A 19721-nucleotide genomic window follows, 5' to 3' on the forward strand; every position below is an offset into this window, starting at 1 on the left:
TGTGTTCAGATTTCACTTCGCGTTTATGTTAAACGAATGCTCGAACGAATGCTCCTCGTCAATCCCAGTAAGGCGGCCCTAAAGCAGATTCCGCCATATTTACCCTTGGCTCTAAACCACACCATGTTGGAATAAATGAACATCATGCTTCCCTGACAAATACTTGAAAACCAAGGAGCTCCTATGTACAATGTCTACTGAGGGAATAAAATAAACTATTTTCACACAATAAACTACTATTGACTGCATGTATACACCATTTTCAGTAAAACCAGAAAGGATCATGTTGCTGTTCCCTTCGTTGAAATGAAAGGTCTTCTCAGGTCTACTTGCCTTGGAGGCTCTGAGACTTGTTTCCTGTCTGTTGTCAGAATGCTCAAATGAACCCTTAGTCTAATCCTGTAAATTAGGGTCTTGTTTTCCTGCAAAAGGGTTTGGAGTATCAACTCTGTTTCATATGGGAGAACTTGTTTTAAGTCAAATCAGTGGGTATTAGATTCCTGCATTACTGTATATTTCAACTATCAAAAGTCTAAACACATTTGTTTGCAGCGGACTTGACTATTAACATTCATCTAAAATTAATCCGAAATGAAATTGATTTAAACTGCTTATTATGTGTGTAGTTTCTCAACTGTCTAATTATGCATTTAGTGAGTTGTTGTTTCATGCTCTTTATCAAGATATGTTCTCTCTTTGCAGCTGCACTGTCTTGTTGACTCTATCAGGAGAATTGGGCCGATCATCAGCTATTCAAAGCTGTTGTTTGAATCTTCTTAAAGAGACCACTCATCTGTTCCGCTTGATGTTATCAATGGAGCAGAGTCAAAAGCAAAGCTAGAGCGCCTGTACGTTTCATTTCAGAAGGAGAGTGCTTTTGAAAGGGGATCACGTGTGCACAAAATAATGTTTGAGTACTAAATCAATAGATGAAATCACCATTAATAGAAACAATATCAATCAATGTCGGACATAGCTGATGAAAGCAAATAAGTCCTCGGAGGCTATTGGAGAATTCACATTGAGAGCACAATAAGGACACCTGTTCTCTGTAATCTGAAGACAGCTAACGTTCTTCATTCATTACTTTCTCTTTTTACGTTTCCGTTCCGTAAGTACTAATTTAGGATGTGTTGATGTAGATATCAGTGCTTTGAATGAATGAGTTTTTACTGTGAAGGTATTAGTATATGAACATGCTTTATTTCTTATACAATTCTGCAGTGTGACCTGACCGTCTGGAAATAAATAGTTAGGAATATTATTATGATTACTGTTATAATTTCTAACTATTATTATAATACCAATTTTTATTTATATATATATATATATACAGTGGGGAGAAAAAGTATTTGGCACACTGCCGATTTTGCAGGTTTTCCCACTTACAAAGCACGTAGGAGTAATTTTTATTATATTTTATTATATATGTATATATATATATATATATATATATATATATATATATATATATATATATATATATATATATATATATATATTATGGTATTTTAATAATGGTTAACCAGTAACGAGTTTGACTGCAAAACATTTTTTGGTGATTTTCTGTAGTTTCACAGTTTAAGAGTACCTATAATAAAAAAAATTTTTTGGTACGCAAGTACTTAGCAGCACCGGGAACATCAGTACCTTCTGAAAGGTTGTTTTTAGGGTCTGGGCATGTTGTGCAAAAGAAGCGAGCTTCACTGTTGTCTGAAAATGTCAACAGGCTTGTCTGTTTGTGTAGCTGAAAGCAAAGAAGTAGTAGGCTTACCTTTTATTGGTAACCTTACTGTTACAGTTCATTTTTGAAGAGAGGCCTGACTGCTTTGTTAAAAAATAAAACATTTGCATAAAGCAAGCCAATCCACTTTTCCATGTTGATTAGAGCATTAAAATGAAAAATTATGAATAATTATGGGAAAAAATAAATGAAGGGACATTTATAATATATACAAATTTGTGATTAATTTTGAGTTAACTATGACATAAATGTGATTACATTTTTTTAATTGTTTGACAGCAGTAATATCAACACATGCATTTGTTGATATATACACATCACTCAGGTGTCAAACAACAAGCCAAACCGGCGTTAAAACCAATAAAGCAATTTTTTTTTAATGCTCATACCAATAATAGATCATTTTTGTGTCCAGATGTCGAAAGAAACTGCGCGCTCACCTTTAACCTTTTAAATGTGTCTAGGAGCCGCCATAAGAATTCATCTATTTCATCTATTCCATCAACCATGGAAGTGCTGGAACACTATTTCTACTTTTAATATGTTTTGGAAGGCCCAGGTATTTCTGGGCCTTGTCTAGGTTCTTATTTTTGAATGACCTGTTCAGAGCCACCTCACTAAGTAATGAAAAAAGTGATTTACAATAATTGATGCGTGACAAGATGAATGGATGTATGATCATCTCAAGTTCAGCAGTTGAGACCACAGATCTGAGTTTACTTATATTTATGATATGGAAAAAACACGCTGTAGACATCTGCTCAATGTGGGGGTTATATAGATGGACCAAAGAAAATCCCCAGGTTGCGCAAGTCACAGTGGGCAGCAGAGGAGAGTGGACTAATACTTGATCATGGGGACAAACTCATCAGGTGCAATGATTAGAACCTCTGTCTTACTGTTGTTCAGTTGTCTGCAGTTTTCTGCTGTCCAGTCACTGATTGACACAATCCAAGAGCCTAGCTACTGTGAAAACCTTACTGGGTTTCAATGAAAGATGGAGTTGTATATCATCTGCGTAAAAATGCGCAGACAAAAAAAGGCCCCATGACTGAGCCCTGTGGTACATCATTACATTATATGTCATTTAGCTGACGCTTTTATCCACTGCACTTATTGTAAGTCGCTTGACTTACAATAAGTGCATTTCAACCATAAGGATACAAACCCAGAAGAACAAGAAACAAGAAAGTGCAATTTCATAGAATAAGCCAATTTACAACTTGCTATAGATGCATTATAAGTACAATTAGAGTGCTACAATTTGTTTTGTGTTTTTTAGTCAAGGTATAGTTTGAAAAGATGTGTATTTAGTTTGCGGTGTAAAGATGTAAAGACTCTGATTCTGGTGTCATCACATAACAATGGAGAGCTATCAGTCACAAACTCACTCCTAGAAACAGTTGATGCTTCTGTCATCAAGGTACGAGGTCAGCCAGTCTAATACTGTTCCAGAACTGCCCACCCAATTCCGTAGCCTCCTAATCAAGAGGTTATCTTAGGAGCGTCTACAGTAGTAGACGCTCAACAGAGGTCCAGCTGTACTAACAAAGAGCAGTCGCCCCAGAAGGCATGAGAATGTCATTTGAAACCCTCCGTAGAGTGGTTTCAGTTGAGTTGAAAGTTTTTTACGGAACACAAACTGGAATTCGGTAGGTGGGTAAATCTCCAAAGGACACAGTTAAGGAACTGTGTGAGTGCCAAGAAACAGTGCCATAAAAAAACATGAATAATATTAATAGATTCTCACCTGCTTGACATCATATCCCAGAAGAACGTAGTTCAGATCTGGAGAAATTGAAAACTTGGTTGCCTTAAAAGTTGACTGTGGGAAAAATAAGAAATGTATGAGGTGTCTTTGTTGATTTAAAACACACAAAATCAGAAATTATAGTTAACACAACCCAGGAATCCCTCTCCCAAACCGAGACGAGTGGGAAAGGTTACAGAGAACGTTGCGTTGACCTGAGAACGGACAATACCTGCTGTGGGAACAGCAGGTTGCCATTTTAACAACCTCAATGCTCAGAGAGTAGAAAAGCAGAATTTCCACTGTTCGTAACTCTTTAAAATGTTGTTTTCTTAAATACTGGTGTGCCATTGTTGATGTTGGTTTTTACTTCCTACTACTTTATCAGTCCCAGTGGAAGTGAATTAAACCTTCTAAAAGCACTGGAAGAATTTCTCTCCTTGTAAGAAACAAAGATAGTACTTACAAATGTTGTGTTCTTCAGCAGCAGCTCCGTCTCGTTGCTGTGCGTGCTGACTTTCAGAATGTCTCCATCCCAGCTCCGAAAGATGATCTCCTCCTCTGAAGGAAAAACACATTTTCAACAAATGACGTCATTGTCTTTCTTTTCTAACATTTATAAAGGGTTTGGGTATTTTGGGGCGACTGTGGGTGAGTGGGGAGCACGGTCGTCCTCCAATCAGAGGGTTGTCGGTTCGATCCCAGGCCCGGCTAACCCGCATGTCGATGTGTCCTTGGGCAAGACACTTAACCCCAACATTGCTCCTGTAGCTGCGACTACAGTGTGTGAATGTTAGTTAATGATGGCAGGTGTCACTGTGTATGGTTCTCCTGCCATCAGTGTATGAATGGGTGTGAATGGGTGAATGTCATGTAGTGTTAAAGCGCTTTGAGTGGTCGGAAGACTAGAAAAGCGCTATACAAGTACAGTCCATTTACCATTTACCATTGGCCCTCGACTGAGAAACGATTGATTTGTGTGTGACAAAATCGTAAAAAGGTCAGATTCCATTATTATATGATTCTTGGTTTTTGTTAGAAAACTCAGTGAAAAGTTAAAGCTGATTTTAAATTCTAGAGTAAATTACAACCATGTGAGGTTTTTAGAATGTGGAAAGAATACTGACCTTAGTAAATGGACCTTCTACTTCTAAAGAAATTAGGTTTCTGGAAAAAAGAGATTTCTCAACAAAAGGTCAAAGTGTCAGTGCCTCAAGTTATAGGCAATCTTAACTGCATTCACCTCCATCAACTTTAAGCCTGGAGCAACAGTGAATGTGTTTCTGTGGCAACCGTGGTGCTCTAAAGTTTGCATTATTTACAAAGTCTCTTGATGTGATTTGCATGAAATCTTCAAGCTTCAACTATTGCTGCCGTCTTTACTCTGAGACCAACTCATAGTTTTCACTTAACAGTTGATGTTTTCAGTCAATTCCAGAAGTGTACCTTAGTATAGATTCTTAGAGCAAGTTTGAGGCTGTTAGTGGTTTAAAAGTTCAGATATCCTCAAATTCAAATGATAAATTAGTTTTTTCTGCACACTTGCCAATTTTAGCTCTGGCTATCAGTTGATAGACAGCTATCTGTCTATCAACAGACAGAAAACTCGAAGTTGTTTGTCCAAAACTGTAAATTGTGATCATAACATAGTTCAGTGGTTAAACCATTAATCCATCTGAAATCAGTTTCAGGATGTTTTAGGGTCCTGTCACATTTTCGTCAATATAAAAGTCCTGGACCTCTTCACAAAAACAAAAGTCATAGCTAGAAGTTGAGACAACTTGAAAATCTCTTTTGTGTAAAATAAAATGGCATGATAATCCTAATTTTAAAAAAAGCGCAAATTAAATGTCTTTGTCTTTTTCACAGAAATTGGACAACTGTGGAATCTTATTTACAGCTATTGTGTCCACAAGATCAAAATGTCCCAAATAATTCAAAACCACCTGCAAAAAAATATTTGGCTATGGAATCCCACAGTGAATGCCCTAAGAGAGGAGTGGGAGACCAGAAGAAGAAAACCACAATAAAGACAAGACTCATTTAGGAGGATCTGTCTCAGACAACTGGGCTCACAGAAATTACACTTCAACTCCAATGGTTGAAACAATAGCAGAACTGCCTAGGATAACTCCAGTGTAATCCCTAAAACCAACACAGCAGCCTGGGGAAGCCGGAATTCCATTAGCGCATCTGACGGGTCTAAATCATTCCGGGGTCCCCAGCTCATGTAAATGTCAATGAATAAGCTCCAGGGCATCAATCGCAGACAAGAGGGCTATAGACTAGCAAACACTCAAAACACATGAGAGTATAGTGACAGGAAAATGAGCAAGATAGACAGATGGATTGCTTGTTTTCAACAGGGAGGGGAATCTTTTTGTCTTTTAGAGATAATACCGCAGTGAACAAAGCACAGGCCTCTGTGCCTGTTGTATATGCAGTGCATGGATCACATCAATGCTGGAATAAAACATCTCACAGCAAATGTAATTGGAAAATGGGGCTACTGTCCTCCTGATTTGACAACAGTTCCATCTCTAAAAGCCTCCGAGGATGAAGGTGACACGCAATCTCAGCTGTGTCCCAGCTATGAGAAGAATCGCCCTGTTTTGTAATGCCAAGAATTAAAGGTAGTCACTAGTTATGCCGCTGGCGGTGCTCTTACCCAAGTGAGTATGAAGGAGGTATAAAGAAAATAGTTTTAGAGTACTGCTTTCCAGCCCTAAGTCAGCGTTTTGACCATCCAGGTTTTGTGGCCATCATCTTATAATCCGCCGTGGATGCTCCTCTCATTCGCAGTAAGTTCCTACAATTCTTGTAGCTGATTGGGCCAGATATCCGTTACAAATTGTTTTCAATGGCGGACCACTGTGGGGTTTGGAGGCCAGAAATAGCTCAGAACCTGGTTGAGTACTGCTGAGCCATGGAAAGGAGCCCTGTCAACATACTGCAGATGCAATAGGATTATTTGGTTGTACCATCATGATCCAAACAGACAGTGTGAGTGAGAGAGACTCAAATTACAGCCAGGCTTTATAAGCGGAACCCTTGGCTGAGTGCCAAGTGCCAAGTGTGCCATTGTGAGGCTCCCGGAAACGTATTGTCATTAGCAGTTTCTTTACCAAAATGATTGACATTACAATTAATGTTAAGTACTGTTAGGGATTAGTTTTTCTTGGAAATAATGCTACAAAATGTATTTTGTTGTGTTTGTTGTAACTGAAGAAATGAAATGCAAAAAAAACCTCTGAACAAATGTAATCTAATCTTTTGGTTTTTGAGCCAGTGGCCATATTGTCAGTAAAAACTTAATTATTGAATACATTGACTGAGAAGTGTCTCTAGTATCCACTAAATGACAAAACTGTTAATAGTTCACCTTTTATTCATGCCAACTGAGCATCATCAATCCAGATACTTACAGTGGAATTAATATTTGGTCTGATGATTACATAGGATGCAATATACATGGATGCAATATACATGGTTTAGTACATTCCAATCTAGGAACAAATGACTATGTGTTATGGATCACTCATTTTTCAGCTCCACGGGGCATTTGAGCATCTTTTAGCTCATCATTTTGGATTTCCTCCCCGGGAACTCTGTTCTCATCAAAAAGATGAATAAACATTGAGATGAGTTTAACAGATGATTCCAGCCACAGCAGGAAGCTTTTTCTTCAGCCGCTAGAGACGGCTTAACATTGGGCTTAAATTCCTCAGCTGTCACAGTGAATGCATGTTCACTGCCAAGAACTGACAACCATGAGCACACCGATTACTCTAATGAGAGAATCAAACTTCCAACCAGGTAGGGACCATATTCTTTGTTGTGCCTAATGTATTATTGAGAGACGTACCAAATGGGACACAGCTAATGAGTCTCTTGGAGGAGCATTCTCGTGAGAAACCGAAACTAACAACTCAAATGATCTCCTGTCATTCGAGGAGGAAAATTAAGTCACGTGTCTGCAGCTTAATACGGCTCAATGACAAAGAACACCGAAGCAACGCCGCTACGCCCTCTGTTTACAACTTGGAACTGCTGCTAGCAGACGGGCAGCGCACGTCGGAAAATGTCGGTGTCGCGTACAGCGCCGGTGGCCGAAGAGAGAGACGTGCTGCTCGGCATGGTGGCTTCGCTAGCAGTCGCCCTCTGAGGGGGTTTCTGTAGTAGCTTCGATAGCAGCGGCGCAGTGATGTCTGCTTCCTTTAGCACGGCTCGTTAATGCCGCTCTCCCATGTTTAAAATATATAATGTTCCGCCTACACATTACTTACATTCTGCTCGTCCCGGGTCTTTGTTTGTCGTAACTCATGAGATGCACTTTTCCATACGTAGCCAACCACGGTTAAATCTACACTTCCCTGACACTGGATGATTCCTGAGCTACCGAACTTTTCAGTCAAGGCGCGTTTACACCGCCGCGGTGCGAATTATTTGCGCTGCGAGTATCAGAGCGTCCTGCGTCTCTTTAAAACCATATGAATGATTTCAAACGTAATCTTAAATGAACCACATGACCATAGAAATATAACAAATTTCCATGACTTTCCAAAACTTTTAGGATTTTATTTCTTTCCATGACTTTTCCAGGCCTGGACATGAGATAGCGGCTTGGCCTTCCAGACCACACCAGCAGAGACTTTTGCGCTGGGGTGATGGTGCCGTTGAATAGGTGGATTCAATGAACCTCCTGGAATCCGCTTCCCACCCACTTGTTATAGCCTCATTGTATTAGAATCAAGAGACTCATGTAGGCTTGTAGGCCTACCTGGTCCGATGCTTTCCCATGTGTGGACACACTGGCAGAAAATGACCTCATCAGGTACATACACAATGTGTAAAATGAGAGCATGGCAAATAATAAAGGCTTTTATAAAGTATAATTGATTAAAGTTGTAAATTGGTCAGATTGGACCGTAGCACGACAGGAGGGAGACTAAAGGCAGGGGAAACAGTAATAACCACATTCAATTATTTGTAATATATAAAGAATTTAGTAGCCTAATGACTGTTTATAAACCGTAACCACTATATTTGCCAGACCCTAACAACAAAAATATTCATTTATCATAACTTTTTTTATCTAACTTATTAACTGTGTTTGCTCACGTAGCTAAATCATCACTTACCACTGATCCACTTTGCTTCAGGATCATGTATTTGGAAGTTTCTTTGAAAGAGGTCATCCAATGTCAACTGGGAACCAAAGGATTTACCACCATCATCTGCAGAAGGAAAAAAAACGACTGCATTATTGTTTGTCATTTGATTGTGTTTTATATTTTTACTCAAAATCTTAAAATAAAGCTACAAACGCTTGAGATGAACCTCAGGGTAAATAAAAACGACTGATATTCTAAACCAATTGTTATTCTATGATGGAACAGCTAAAGAATAAAGTAATACTACACAAAGGTAAAAAATGTATTTTTATACATTTTGATATCAAGTTACATTTTGATATCAGCTGATATCAAGTTGAAGCACCGATCAAATACATTCTGCATTCATCTTTCATAGAACTCTGACCCTCATTGGATCTGTAGAGAGCCTCACCCCTTGACAGCAGAAAGATGGACAGACCAATGAGAGAAAGCACTACCGCGATAACCAGCAAGGAGATGCAGATGCCCTTCCAGTTTCTGTCTGCTCCGATGGGTCCTATGGCTCCTATGTCCTACACCGCAAGAGAGACAAGTTGTGTAAATCCATCAAGTAAATAATGACAAAATAACAACACAAAAGAAAAGATCCTTCCATCAACGCGCCGCACCCTGCTGAATTGTCCTTGGTCGGGACACATTTTGCGGATCTGTGCTCTGGTTGACTGAGCCTGTGCATGGGTCTATGTGACACAGAGAGACAGATAACTTCTCCCTTTGGACATTGATATTGAGAAACCTGAGAAATGTCCTGTTATAAAAATGTCTAGTTTAGAAAGGGAAAGAAAAATTGTCCCTGCCGTAGATAAACTGGAGTTCTGACACTATGAATAAAAGATCCTATGTAACCAAGGGCATACACAGAAATATGTGGAGTGCCATAACATTCACGTTGACCCATGAGACATCGGAAGTTAATCATTTTCAGGTTTTAACCTTTTGCTTGTGTTACCTTTCTGGTAAAATCTCCTCTGTTACTGTGTCGGTTTCTTAAATCAGCTGCAAAATCCACTAAAACATTCAATTTGTTTCTCTTGGTTACGTTGTTAAGCTTCCAAATCAAAAGAAAGTGAGAAAATATTTGTTTTAATATTTTTGGTCTGTTTCTTTATAAATTCATTATAGACTTGATGAATTATACTGAATTGTTGTGTCATGGTCGTCTTTGTTTGTTTTCGTGCAGGTGTACTGAGTAACAAAAAAGCCTCACGGATCAATACACACATTTACTTAATCTTCAATGAAAGGTTCCAATCCAGGATAGCAAGCGGAAAACCGGCTACGGAATCATCAGAATGTTTCAAGAATTACATAGTGTACGAGGGATAGTTCATGGCTGCACAGTGCTGTGTGCTATTTATAGTCCCAATCAGTGGCGTCCATAGACGTTCATAGGGAATTGATATGTTTACACTGATCTCCTTTGTTTTGTTGAGTACGGAACTGGAGCCTTAAGATTGTGATTTTCTCATCTTGGTGTTTGATTGTTTTTGCATTGCGTTACTCGCGGGACCATTTGTGGTTGTTCGCCGCATTTGCTTTTTATTCACGCTCAATGCGCCGGGAGGCAAGGCTTATGTCCATGGAATCCATTATTTTTTGCATCAACCATGCAAGAAATACCCAGGATTTCTGCTTAGTACTTGATTTTGGAAGTCTCAATTATCCCGGGAAAGCAAACAGTCCTGCCTGGATTTAGGCAAATCATCTTATTTGCACTCCCCCCTTTACAGCACCGCAGTGAATCCGTGTTTACCCACGTTTATTCGCATCCCACTCCCAGTCCAGAACATGTCAATCACCAGGTAGCCTTCCCTGAAATATAACGTGTTTTATTGTTTATTTGACTATATGATTACAACGTAATCATATAGATTAGAGGGAATAAATCAAGAGAGTCATTTTCTCATAAACTTCTCTAGCAGAGGTCTCCAGCCACCGGGCCCAGTGACCGCTCTGCGGGCCACTTGGTACCGGGCTGCAGAGAAAGAAAAAATGTTTTTTATTTAGACTGTTAAAAAAAATGAACAGATTCTCTCCCGAATGTGTCCCTCTTGACACATTTCCCAAGCGTGACCCAAGCGTTCTTTTGTCGTGTGCAGCGACTACCAGCCCCTTTTGCCAACCTTTCGGCTTGTGCGGTTGCTCCCGTTCTCATGCAGAACTTGATAAAAGCGTTCACAGTGTGATGGAACAGAACAGTTGTCTGAAGACCAGGCCCATTTCAGGACAGATCTCAAGCGCTTTATCTTGCCGACCTTCCAATTATCCAGCCTTATTTAATTTGCAGTGACAGAGCAGCGTTATAAATAAATCCATCTCGCTGAAATAGCCCCAAGCTTTTCATTGTGGGAATGATTTAAAGATAAGTATCCTGTAGCCTTGCCAATTCTACATCCCCTGCCTCTACAACTCCCTTCAGCTTTAAACCAAGTCCTTGTAGCTTCCCCATATTAACATTCTGTATAGCTATCAAGAGAAAAGTAATTATCCACACTGAGGACTCTGCCTCCAGTACAAATTCCAAATCATGTTGTTACTAGGGAAAATCCTCATTACAAGTCGGGGAACATTATGAACATTCTTATTTCTTCACCAGATCATTATTCATAGACCTCCAAAGATGAACACCGGGCTGATTGGTCAATGTGCTCTTAAGAGTGTACAATTTTGAGTGCTAGAATTCAGTGAGGCTAATCGAAAATGTCCCAAAACAAAACAATATATATATATATATATGATTAAAAAATGGAACAAATTCCTTTTGGACATCTAACAACAACCTAAAAAAATAATTAAAACGCAACGAATCTAATACAATCAACATTGTAAACTTTGATTTGTTTGTTGTTTCTTCAGCTGCTAATTGCTCCAGTAGCTCGTTGTTTTTGTCAGTGATGACAATGATACTTGGAGAGGCTTGTCGCTCTAAAAAACCTTTCATTGAGTTGACCTAAAACATTATGTTCACCGCCGCAGGGTCACGTTCAAGCTTGCTTCCATTGTCAATTCATTTTCACCCGTAAGCCGTCTTGCAATAAGACACAAACGATGATGCTCCGTGCAGCCCAGCGGATAGTTCTCAACGCGTCGGGCATAGCAGGTCAGTGACTGAATGAAACATTCGTACTGTATTTTAACATCTTCACAGGAAACGTAATTAACCTGGAACCAATACTATTATTGAGAGGGTTAAGGTTATATTTACCCTTAATCCATTTAACCTATTTGGCTTTACATTCCCGTTGCAGTGAAATGGAGACGCAAAGTCTGTGGTGATACATGGAATAGGTCAATGTTATAAGTTTGTCAACACATGATCAGCCAGTTTTCTCTCACCTCTGAGCAGCCAAGTTCTCTTCTTTTAAACAATACCAAGTCACAGTGTTTCTGTCAGCTGCACGCTGGAAGGCTTCAACAAAAACAGATACCATCAACCATCTCGCCGGCTCACCTGTCAAGAGGCAAAGCTTTTCCCTCCACAACTTCCAAGAAACCGAAGAGCACATGCCATCTCTCACTCTCTTTGTGATGGCCAAATGGGATTTTACTTTCAGTGAAGTGTTCTCTACTATCTGTAGCACTGCGCCAGCTGCTGTTTTGAAGATACACAGCTGCAAAACTTCACAGTAAACGGGCCGTAAAGTGCACAGTGTTATGCATCTGTTATAATCTCAGTCATTATGTATGATGGTGAAGAATATAGTGTGAACCTTTTTTTAAGACCAGACAGCTTCAGATTCGGACTGCCTGCAAAATTCCGAGCATATGTGATCCACAAAATAAGAATATATGAAGATTAAAAATTAAAACTAAAAATGTAACGTAAAAAAGCTTGGTGAATTTCCAAATGCTTTTGGTATACTGCTTTCAAAAATACTCAAAGGCACTACATAGTAACAAAACCATGTGTATTTTGCAACAAAAAATACATTCCTGACAAAACACACACACACACAATATAAACATAGCACAAAAAGTAAGGATGTCATTTCTTTGCTTCTGTGCAATAAATCGCATACCGTCGAAAAGCCTCTTTGTTTCCCTTTTAGCAAATGGTGCCACATTTGTAAGGAACACGTATTTGTGTGATGACCAGCAGAGTTGAGTATGATTCCCAGATGAGAATGTTGAGTTGATGTTGATGAAGCTAATGAAGCAAAGACTGCAAAGACTGGGCGGAGACGGAGAGTAGCATGAACCCACGGAAGGGAGAGAAAATCATATCTAAAAGAGACGATAGCACCAAGATGATAACTAACTTTTGGATAATGGAAACCAGCTGATGCAAACAGCTGACGGCATGTTTGGAGACCCTTAAAGGTGACAGCAAGCATACAGTTAGCATGCGTGAGACTAAGAGTATAGTCTCTACTTGAACTGAAGCTGAAGCTTCATTTGAAATGAACAGGGATTATATATATATATATATATATATATGAAGAACCGAAACTATTGTTGTACCAGACTGTAAACATATTTACTTCTCCTGTAGTCCTTTTAACACAGGAGGTCCACAGGGATCAAGTTTCTTTGATCAGCTGATGTCAGCACCTCACAGTCGGTTTCATTTACGAAAAGACGGAACCTGTTTAAAGAACAAGCTTTCCAGATAGCAGGATGAAAGTAGCAGCAGGAGTCATACTGATAATTATAAAGATGGGTAAATACAATACATTCATATATGTATAATTATATCTTAATTGGCATTTTCGTTAAAAGCTGATGAATAAATAGTAAGTCGAAATGAGATTTTTCAAATGACTGCACTTCCAAATGTGTTTCTATGCAGTAAATAACTTTATCAAAACATTATCAGTATATCTCATAAAAATCATCTTACAAAGTCCTAAAGCAGACAAAATGCTTTAGAATTACAAACGCTTAAAAGGGCCTTGAAAGATGAAGTCAATCTTCCCTCTGACTTTTTTTCAGTTTCACAACAAGTTGTTGGTCACCGCGCACTATTTTTTGCTATTCAATATGATAAATAGACTGTACTTGTAAAGCACTTTCCATGTCTTTAGACCACTCATAGAGCTTTTACACTACATGCTTTCATTCACCCATTCATACACTGATAAAAGAAGCTACCATACACTCTGCCAGTAACTACCATTCACACACCATAGTCAAAGCTACAGCAATGTTGGGGTTGAGTGACTTTCTCAAGGACACATCGACCTGAGGGTTAGTGGAGATGGGGATCTGACAGAGGGACATCCTTGCTCTCCACTCACCCACAGTCTCCGGCATCGCATGCCCGACCCAATCAGAGTTTCAAGTACAATCAAGTATTCTGACCAGTCTGTGAGAACAAGACTATTCCTCAAAGTCATTTTTAAATCTTTAAATTGTATTTCAATGAGGGGTTTTCAAGCGGACGAGCGCAGCAAAAAAGCAGAGGGAGGGAGAGAGGGGGGCAGCATCAGAGAGACCGCGAAAAAGACTTAGTGACACAGAATCTTTTTTGGAAAAACATCCTGTTTTATGTGGAAATACTTTTTGCAACGTTCCCAGCTTCAATTTTAATATTGGAAGTAAATTTACTTGAAAATAAGATGAATGATAGTAAAACTGTTAAGTGGAAAAGTAAAGTGAAATGTAATTACTTAATAAATAATATAAATTATTTTATATATTTTATAATGAAATTAATTCATGTGAATGTTTCCTGCCCGTTTTCTCACTATGAAGGCTACCAAGACCTGGATGGGGAGCAGGTTGGCATGGAAGATTTTTTCTGCAGAGCAGACAACAGACGTAAAAGAAACTGAATGGAGTTGGGAATGTAGAATACAGACATAGAAATGTTACATCATAAGCGGATAGGCCTCTAACACTCTTTGAAGTAGTACTGCACGTATTGGTTCAAACAGTGTACAATACGATTTCCGTACGAAATTATTGAATCCCACATGCTGTTCGCACTGGTCTTACGCCATAACAGGCGTTGCTCTTCAGCAGGCGGCAGAATAAAGTTCTACTTGCCATCGAGGGATAACCAACGGTCAGAGCTACTTCTTTTATGTGTGTTGAGAGTCAATCATGGGTCATGGTTATAACTTTATAACGACAATGAATAACCCACAACAAACACTCTTTAACAGGGTAAAACACCACGACACAACAGCTTGTGACACATAAACAATTGTAACACTAATAATTGTACATTTATAAATATTAACCCGCCGAACTGCATGCTGGGTACAGCTCACAACAAGAAGTAACTCTGTTGCTACACAAGAGACCAGAGACGCACCAACACAACTTATGCCCAAGAGAGGAGCTGTGTCTGTGTGGTTTGGGAAAATCCGAAATAGGTTCAGAAAAGTTTGGAAACAATTTATTCTAAAGTCTGTCGAGTCGTTGGTGGCTGCACTAGAAGCCACAACAAGCTAACACGCTAACTAGCTAACGTAGGGTGACCAGATTTGAGTTTGTGAAAAATAGGACACTTCGTTGCGTTACATTACCGCATTACCAGGAGATGGCCACCGAGGTTGAGAATCTGATGCTCCAGAAGTTCAGTGAGACCCTGAAAGTCAACAAAGAGAAGGAAAGCCTCTCACATAAGCTGAGCGAGACTCAACAACAGCTCATCAGCGAGGAAGAGAAATTCAATCTGGGAAGAAGGATCTGCAAAGAACTGAACCTCAAACAAGAGATGTTGGAGACCAGAGTAACAACACTGTACTCCGACAACCTTGCTCTAGAGGAGAAGTTGAACGAGCAGCGGGCCAACAACCACCAGCTGGAGGCAGAAAACAAACTGCTAAAGGACTGGAGGGATAGTATGGCTGAGAAACAAAAGCGCCAAGAGGAGAACATATCCCTCAAAGTCATCACACTCCAACAGATGGAGGATTTGACCAAAGAAAATCAGATTGTGATCGCCAAGGTGAAACAGTTGCAGGACCAAAACACACTCCTTGAAAACATCTGTCTGGACTTGAAGAAGAAGAAGAGAGGCATCTTTGGAAGAAGGATGCAAGACAGACAGACGGAGATGGACAAGATGAAGCGCAAAATGCAGGACCAAGAGACTAAGAGGTCCGAAAAAGAAGAGAAGAGCCATAAGGGGAAGAAGACCCCCAGGGCTGAACATCACAGACTGAACACCAGTAGAAACACCTCACTTATGCATCATATATATACACATAGTCACACACACATAAATACACATACACATAGTCACACACATAAATACACATACACATAGTCACATACATACACATAAATACACATACATAGTCACACACATACACATACATACATAGTCACACACATACACATAAATTACATTACATTACATGTCATTTAGCGGACGCTTTTATCCAAAGCGACGTACAATAAGTGCATTCAACCATAGGGTACAAACTCAAGAGAACAATAAACAAGAAAGTGCAATTTCCTCAAATAAGCCAATTTACAATTTGCTATAGATGAGTGACGTTACAAGTACAATTTAGTCTTTAGTCGAGGTAGAGTCTGAAGAGGTGTGTCTTTAGTTTGCGGCGGAAGATGTGAAGGCTCTCTGCGGTCCTGGTGTCTTCAGAGAGCTCGTTCCACCATTTCGGCGCAAGGACAGCGAAGAGTCGAGATCTAGTCGAGTGTTTTGCTCTCAGTGAGGGAGGGACGAGTAGTTTTGCAGATGCAGAGCGGAGAGTGCGGTTTGGGATGTAGGGTTTGACCATGTCCTGGATGTAAGCTGGACCCGATCCATTCACAGCATGGTACGTGAGCACCAATGTTTTGAACTGGATGCGGGCGGCCACCGGTAGCCAGTGAAGAGAGCAGAGGAGTGGAGTAGTGTGGGAGAATTTCGGAAGGTTGAAGACCAGTCGAGCTGCTGCATTCTGAATGAGCTGCAGAGGTCGAATGGCGGTGGCAGGGAGACCTGCCAGGAGGGAGTTGCAGTAGTCCAGGCGGGAGATGACAAGAGACTGAATCAGTACCTGCGCTGCCTTCTGAGTGAGAAGGGGACGTATTCTCCTGATGTTGTAGAGCGTGTATCTACAGGATCGCGTTGTCGCGGTGATGTTGGGAGTCAGGGAGAGTTGGCTGTCGAGTGTGACGCCAAGGTTCTTAGCGGTCAAAGTGGGCGTTAGTACGGAGTTCCGAAAGTTGACTGTCAGGTCCTGGGTAAGCAAATCTTTTCCGGGAAAGAGAAGTCGTTCAGTCTTGTCGGGGTTGATTTTCAGATGGTGGGCGGACATCCACTGAGAGATGTCAGTTAGACAGGCAGAGATCCGAGCCGCCATCTGGGTGTCCGAGTGAGGGAAGGAGAGAACCCCAGTAGTAAGAGGACAAGGTTCCGACACAGATCCTCGCCAGGTTACCCGGTAGGTGCGGCCGTCGAGGTAGGACGAGAGAAGGGAGAGAGCAGAGCCTGTGACACCAAGTTCCTGAAGGGAGGAAATAAGGATCTGGTGGTTGACCGTGTCAAATGCAGCAGAGAGGTCAAGAAGGATGAGGACAGAGGAGAGAGAGGCGGCTCTAGCAGTGTGGAGTTGCTCAGAGACAGGCAAGGAGAGCAGTCTCTGTGGAGTGGCCTGCCTTGAAACCTGACTGGTGGGGGTCAAGGAGGTTGTTACAGTGGAGATAAGAGGAGAGTTGATTAAAGATAGCACGTTCAAGGGTTTTGGACAAAAAGGGAAGAAGAGAGACCGGTCTGTAGTTGTTTTCTTCAGAAGGGTTGAGGGTGGGTTTCTTCAGGACAGGGTTGACTCTTGCCTCCTTCAGAGAATTGGGAAAACAGCCAGATGACAGAGCGTTGTTGATGAGACAGGTGAGGAACGGAAGAAGGTCAGGTGCGATAGATTGTAGAAGATGTGATGGATTGGGGTCAAGAGGGCAGGTGGTCGGACGGGCAGAGGTTACTAGGGTAAGAATTTGGTTAGGAGAGAGGGCGGTGAAAGAGGAAAGTGAGGGCGAAAGAGGTGAGGTCGGTGGGACGCGAGAAGTAGACATAGTCATACACATAAATACATATAGTCATACACATAATTACACATAAATACACATACACATAGTCATACACATACATACATATAGTCATACACATAATTACACATAAATACACATACACATACATACATATAGTCATACACATAATTACACATAAATACACATACACATAGTCATACACATAAATACATGTAGTCATACACATAATTACACATAAATACACATACACATAGTCATCTCCTCCATGAACCGCCACCTTAACGTGGTGGAGGAGTTTGAGTGGCTCAGTGACCCTGTGAGCGGTGTTGTCTCTTGGTATCCCAACAAGACCAACAGCCTTCAGGCGAGAGTCCAGACTAAGAGCGGTTCAACAAACTAGATTGGGGGGGTGGAGGGTGGAGATGGAGGAGGGTGGTCCTGGTCGGAGCCGAACGTCTGACACGTGAACGCAACCCCTTGTTTACAAAAATATGTATTATATTGTACACTCAACTAAAGGATTATTAAGAACACCTGTTCAATTTCTCATGAATGCAATTATCTAATCAACCAATCACATCGCAGTTTCTTCAATGCATCCAGGGTCAAGACAATCCCCTGAACTCCAAACTGAATGTCAGAATGGGAAAGAAAGGTGATTTAAGCAATTTTGAGCGTGGCATGGTTGTTGGTGCCAGACGGGCCGGTCTGAGTATTTCACAATCTGCTCAGTTACTGGGATTTTCACACACAACCAGGTTTACAAAGAATGGTGTGAAAAGGGAAAAACATCCAGTATGCGGCAGTCCTGTGGGCGAAAATGCCTTGTTGATGCTAGAGGTCAGAGGAGAATGGGCCGACTGATTCAAGCTGATAGAAGAGCAACTTTGACAGAAATAACCACTTGTTACAACCGAGGTATGCAGCAAAGCATTTGTGAAGCCACAACACGCACAACCTTTAGGCGGATTGGCTACAACAGCAGAAGACCCCACCGGGTACCACTCATCTCCACTACAAATAGGAAAAAGAGGCTACAATTTGCAAGAGCTCACCAAAGTTGGACAGTTGGAAAAATGTTGCCTGGTCTGACGAGTCTCGATTTCTGTTGAGACATTCAGATGGTAGAGTCAAAGTTTGGCGTAAACAGAATGAGAATGTTACAGGTCTCAGGATGAGAGAGCCTGATGACAGACTTGTGCCTGAGACGAACTGAGAAAAATCTAAATTAATGACACAGGCAGACGTGTGGCTTCTTCTTTCAGCGTCTTCTCAAGCAATGACAATTTATTTCACAATTTAGGTGAAAGCAAGCATATCCACATGTCTACGTTTGAGCCAGACAACATACTTCAAAATACAAACAATACAAATTCACAGACCAAACCATAGAGGAGTGCATCAGTATCATGGATTAAATCCATACTCTTTGACAACATAACCGTGACTTTGGCAAGGTGCCCACAGCTACTGTGGCGTATGTGAGAAGGACACCATTGAAGATGGCGGCACTGCTTCTGCTACAGCTAACGGCTAACAAACGCTAATAGACATTTTTAAACACATATTGAAGTCAACTGAATTAACATACAAAATCTAAGTCGACCTAACATCACATCACAGCACATAACAAAACGAAGTGATTATACTTTTCCTTTATAATTAGATTAGTGTATAGGAGCCAGATAAAACAAGGAGGTTACACAGGGCTACTAGCATTCTAGCTAGCGCTCAGCAGTCGGTCTTTCTTAGCAACGTAACATTAGCTACTAAACAAAACCCAGTAATTCATAAAAATATTAAGTAGTTAAATCTGATCACCTAAAATTGTTCATTCAAATTTGCTTAATGCACTTGACCGGTTACGGACTTGAGAAAAATCTAAATTAATGACACACACACACACCATGAAGACGTGTTCTTCATTCCAAATTAATACAAATTAAATACAAATGTGACCATACATTTTGTGTGCGTCACAAGAACATGGATCCATCATGCCTTGTTACCACTGTGCAGGCTGCTGGTGGTGGTGTAATGGTGTGGGGGATGTTTTCTTGGCACACTTTAGGCCCCTTAGTGCCAATTGGGCATCGTTTAAATG

At 40.6% G+C, this 19721-nt stretch overlaps 1 protein-coding gene across 1 annotated transcript in view; it reads right to left on the reverse strand.

Moving 5' to 3' along the window:
- LOC120833893 (inactive dipeptidyl peptidase 10) overlaps nucleotides 1–19721 on the reverse strand; it is a 95897-nt gene that overhangs the window by 29407 nt on the left and 46769 nt on the right. The window contains exons 2-5 of the mRNA XM_078091307.1: nucleotides 9063–9183; nucleotides 8636–8731; nucleotides 3961–4055; nucleotides 3495–3569 (exon numbers count right to left, since the gene is read on the reverse strand). Of these exons, the coding sequence (XP_077947433.1) occupies nucleotides 3495–3569; nucleotides 3961–4055; nucleotides 8636–8731; nucleotides 9063–9183 (387 nt within the window). The remainder of the gene's footprint in view (nucleotides 1–3494; nucleotides 3570–3960; nucleotides 4056–8635; nucleotides 8732–9062; nucleotides 9184–19721) is intronic.

Source organism: Gasterosteus aculeatus, chromosome 16 (genome assembly GCF_964276395.1).
Source record: "Gasterosteus aculeatus chromosome 16, fGasAcu3.hap1.1, whole genome shotgun sequence".
Taxonomy (NCBI): Eukaryota; Metazoa; Chordata; class Actinopteri; order Perciformes; family Gasterosteidae; genus Gasterosteus; species Gasterosteus aculeatus.